Raw genomic sequence first — 5,209 nt, forward strand, 5'->3', positions numbered from 1 at the left:
TTATTATTATTATTATTATTATTATTCTTATTATCAATAAAAAGTATTATCATTAAAAATTGTTATTTTTATTATTATTACTATTGTTAAAGTTATAATTAGTATTATTATTATTATTATTATTATTATTATTATTAATCATTAAAATAGTTATTAGTAATATCATTATCATAACATTTATTATTATTAGTATTATAATATTAAGTAACACTTAATTATTATAACTACTATTATTATCATCAAAATGAACGCGAAATGAAAGACGATTTAAAAGTTACTAACAAATCGATTAGGAAATAATGAGTATGAGTATCATGATGAAATTTAAAATATTGTAAGACATTGATATAGATAAAATTATCATTTTTTATTATTCTTATCACTATTATTATTAAAAGTATTATTAATATTAAAAATATCATTTTTACAAAAATTATTATTTTTAAGAGGAATATCATTTTTAATATAAAATTTCATTATTATGATGAATTAGAACTATCATTTTATCATAACATCATTTTTAGTAAATATAAAAATTAATATTTTTATTAATAGGATAATAATCATTATTATTATAAAATAATACAACTTTTACTTATTACTATTACCAATGTTATTTTATAAAATAAATATGTAATACAAATAATATAATTACCATAATAAAACCTATCGTAATATTTTTATGATATCAAATGAACTTTATAAATTTTATTACTTAAGATATATAAAAGTATATTTTTATATAAAATTATATTTGTTAATAAAAGAATTATATTATTTACTCTAGTAATTCTTTTAAAAATATAAAACTACGATGTTTAAAATATATTATAATCATGTATAAATTTTGGAAATCATTTTGAGTCAAATTGACTTTTGTTGACTTTTGTATATTAGTCTCGAGCATTAGGATTGTGGTACACTATGACCTGACCTAATTGTTAGACAAATTTTGACCAACTTATATATATATAATTAATTTAGGTTCGTGAATCCGAGGTCAACCTTGCACTTGTTCAATGACGTTATATGTATTTTTACTACGAAATACAGTATGGTGAGTTTCATTTGCCTTTTTACCCTTTATATTTTTGGGCTGAGAATACATGCGCAATTTTTATAAATGTTTTACGAAATAGACACAAGTAATCGAAACTACATTATATGGTTGAATGATCGAAATCGAATATGCCCCTTTTAGTCTGGTAATCTAAGAATTAGGGAACAGACACCCTAATTGACGCGAATCCTAAAGATAGATCTATTGGGCCTAACAAACCCCATCCAAAGTACCGGATGCTTTAGTACTTCGAAATTTATATCATGTCCGAAGGAGGATCCCGGAATGATGGGGATATTCTTATATGTATCTAGTTAATGTCGGTTACCAGGTGTTCACCATATGAATGATTATTTTTGTCTCTATGCATGGGACGTATATTTATGAGAATTGGAAATGAAATTCTTGTGGTCTATTAAAATGATGGATATAAATGATTATGATAAACTAATGAACTCACCAACCTTTTGGTTGACACTTTAAAGCATGTTTATTCTCAGGTATTAAAGAAATCTTCGGCTGTACATTTGCTCATTTTAAAGATATTACTTGGAGTCTTTCATAGCATATTTCGAAGAACGTTGCATTCGAGTCATTGAGTTCATCAAAGATTATTATTAAATCAATTTATAGTTGGATAGTGGATATTATGAAATGGTATGCATGCCTGTCAATTTTCGATGTAAAGAAAGTTTGTCTTTTAAAAACGAATGCAATGTTTGTAAAATGTATCATATAGAGGTCAAATACCTCGCAATGTAATCAACTATTGTGAATCGTTTATAATGTATATGAACGGGTCCTTTCAATTTCGAGCTTAACGATGGTGTCGGAAAAATTTAACTCGTTGCGGGCGAGAAGATATAGCTCGTTGAATATTTAAATGGAGTTTATTTAAGATTTTTTATGAAAATGTTGATTTGACACTTTACCCCATGTTTGGGAGAGTCGATTTAATTTTTGAACAAAGTGTGTGGATTTTTTTGAAAAAAAAACAATGAAAAAATGAAAATACCCTCAATACTATTCATAACTTTTTTTTTTTCAGGCAAACAAGACTTCTTATTAAATAACAAAACAAAGCTGGGAATATCCATGCCTAACACAAAAGCCGGAAGGCATACAAACATCAATACAACCTACATACACAAATAAAATGAAATAACAAACACTAGTTTATCCAATCAATAACCCATAAACTAACAGCTCTGTTGACTGCCGTTGACCTCTTGACTTTCAATGTTAACAGCTTACACTTGACATATTTTTGAATCAGTTTACATACATCTCCTTCACTCTTCTTTTCTTCATTGAAAATCCTGCAATTCATTCACTCTACTATTCGTAACTTTTGTGTAATAGATAATTCATTCACTCTACTATTCGTAACTTTTGTCTAATAGATAATATGGTAATATGGACTTGTTTAATTTTGACTTTCTAGAAATAATCATCACTTCTCAATAATAAATCCTAATCGCAAACGTCCCAAACTCAATGACGTCTTTTATGTAACAAAAAAAAAAAAACAAAAAAAAACAAAAAACAAAAACAAAAAAAAAAAAAAAAATTCAAAATCCATGCCGACCTAGTGAGGGGTATTTAAGTCATTTCGTCCACCTGACAGAAATGAAACGTGGTCCTATATATACACGAGTTCGGTGCTACAGAATCTTCATATGATCATATCTACCATACGAATAGAATTTCAGAGAAATACTCAATAAATTGAACGAAATTAGGGTTTTATTTCAACAAAAATTTGGGGGAAAATGGCGTCTGAAGAAGGTGTTGTAATTGGCTGTCACACCGTTGATCAGTGGAACGAACAGCTTGAAAAGCATAAGGGTTCTCAGAAATTGGTATTAATTACTGTTTTTCATCCACTAAAATTTAATTTCCGTTGAACTCCTTGTTGTGTTTTTTATTTAGTACAATTATAATTAATGAATTTACATGTTTCGCGCGCAATTCCGCTGTTCGTATTCGATTGTTTCTTATTATGATGGTTGCTTTCTAAGACCGATTTGATTAATGTTAGAAGTTTGGTTAGGGTTTTAAAATTCATTATTCAGGATTCACAAATCGTTTATTGTTTCGTATAAATTGTTAATTAAATTATAAGATATGTACGAATGTATGAAATTAGGGCATATGTTTGATTATTTGGTATGGAGACATACCATTTTTGTATTATTGAACTGTGTGTCTCTTTTATGTCTATATGTATATATATACGTATACGATACTTTTTTTAATAAGTCTCTTGTGGAATAAGTACTGTAATATGTTCGAAGGAGTTTTTTTATTTTTTTACTTTATCTTTTTAGATGTAATCTGTTATGCAAAATACGGAATTTATGAAACCTTGGTTGCTTGCCTGCTTACCTGTTAGTGTGGTTGCGATCGTTAATTGTTGCGTTTGTTGGATGAAATTGAGTTTAACATGTATTTATAAATCACGGGCATAGCGTGTATATAGATATGAAGTAATGTGTTGGTGTTTGGCTTTATGATTGATTTATCGGTTTTGGCATCTGACTATGGATGTAATTGACAGGTGGTTGTGGACTTCACAGCATCATGGTGCGGTCCTTGCCGTGTGATTGCACCAATTTTGGCTGACTTTGCTAAAAAGATGCCCCATGTTACCTTCCTTAAGGTCGATGTTGATGAAGTAGAGGTAAATTAACTGGTTCATGTTCATACTCTCGTATCATTTACAGGTCTGGCTCAAATTTTAAACGTTAAACTAATGAATGAATGTTTTTGTTATACAGAAAGTTGCTCAAGACTATAAAGTGGAGGCCATGCCAACATTTTTGTTCATCAAGGATGGAGAAATAGTGGACAAGGTTGTGGGTGCAAAGAAAGATGAGCTCCATGCCTGCATTGTTAAGCATGCTGGAGCTGCTGCTGCAACTGTATCGGCTTAAGTTTAATCTTTATGTACTAGATATGCTATCGTTAACAGCAAACTTATTCTCTTATCGTTTTCTTTTAATCTTGTAATGGTGTGGTGAAACCTTAGGTTTTGTGTACCCCTGGTCGACAACTTTTGCGTTGATCTATGCATAAATTTAAGTTGCTGTATATGATTTGGTTGTAGTAATAAGTTTCGGTTACATATTAAGCTGATTATAATTGTTTTCTCAGTAGGTTTAACTAGGTTATGTTGTCATTCTTGTTTATCTGTTTTAACTTTTAATTGAATAAATGGTGATAAGGAAGTGTTAAGTTTTACCATTAAGAACCTAAGCAGGAGCAAACATAGTTTAAAGGAGATACCTTTTACTTTTTATACTCTTAACCGATAAAGATATACGATGTCTTGTTGCAAACTCTATACTCGTAGGAAGTTTTGATGTCTTTGTTCTTACCCTGTGATAGATAGATTTGCTGCAAACCTTGGGTTCTTGGTTCAATATAATTTGCAGCTACGTATTCCTCAAAGGAAGAAGATGAAACAGTAGGTAATGTGTACAAAATCGTAGGACTTATGTAGTAATAAAAGTGGGAGTTCTAATTATAACAATGGGTGGGAATGAGGTGGTTGTTGTTAGCCTTGAGAAGTAAACAAAAAGAAATTCAGTGTGTGTCAATTTATAAACCATAATTTCATCTTTTGAATTCGATGTATATGAACTTATAAACCATAAGTTCATACCAAGGAAAGTTAACATTTTTTTTATGCAGGTTCAAGTTAGAATTTCACTTTGTTAGAATTTATTATCAAAAGGCTCAGGGCCTGTTTACTTTCTTTCTATTAATCTCCTATATGGGTATAGATGGCAGAATAGGTAATAAATGTTTATAGGCAGAAAGATGATAATTCAATTTGCTGTTTACTTTTATGCGGTATGAATTGACTGAATAATGATAAATGACTTTATTACCCTTCAAAACTAATAAAACGTATTAAGTAAACAACTTAGATCATGCATACCTTTTTCTCTCAAAAAACAAACCCAACCTTCAAACCTTCATACCCAAATTCCATACCCATCAAACATGCAAACACCATTAACAACACTTTCATCCACCAGAATTCGTTTGCTAAACCTCAACAACATCCTACTTTTTCTAAAAAAGCAACGATTTTTTTGGGTGGTTTGCCAAGATTTACTAACCCTACAACTATCAACAATT

General features: G+C 29.4%; 1 protein-coding gene across 1 annotated transcript; it reads left to right on the top strand.

The window, feature by feature from the left end:
- Positions 1-2,753: 2,753 nt before the first annotated feature.
- LOC139866214 (thioredoxin H1-like) lies at positions 2,754-4,193 on the top strand. Its single transcript, XM_071854366.1, has 3 exons — positions 2,754-2,922; positions 3,621-3,743; positions 3,841-4,193. Exons 1-3 carry the CDS (start codon positions 2,833-2,835, stop codon positions 3,994-3,996), a joined length of 369 nt encoding a protein of 122 aa, XP_071710467.1. The 5' UTR covers positions 2,754-2,832; the 3' UTR covers positions 3,997-4,193.
- Positions 4,194-5,209: the final 1,016 nt, after the last annotated feature.

This window comes from Rutidosis leptorrhynchoides, chromosome 9, assembly GCF_046630445.1.
Source record: "Rutidosis leptorrhynchoides isolate AG116_Rl617_1_P2 chromosome 9, CSIRO_AGI_Rlap_v1, whole genome shotgun sequence".
NCBI classification, from domain to species: Eukaryota; Viridiplantae; Streptophyta; class Magnoliopsida; order Asterales; family Asteraceae; genus Rutidosis; species Rutidosis leptorrhynchoides.

Bases quoted from the DNA above. Each gene is read 5' to 3' on its own strand.
- LOC139866214 (XM_071854366.1), top strand. From the start codon at position 2,833: ATGGCGTCTGAAGAAGGTGTTGTAATTGGCTGTCACACCGTTGATCAG. The intron at 2,923-3,620 runs GTATTAATTACT...TGTAATTGACAG, and splicing joins ATAAGGGTTCTCAGAAATTG to GTGGTTGTGGACTTCACAGC. The intron at 3,744-3,840 runs GTAAATTAACTG...TTTGTTATACAG, and splicing joins TCGATGTTGATGAAGTAGAG to AAAGTTGCTCAAGACTATAA.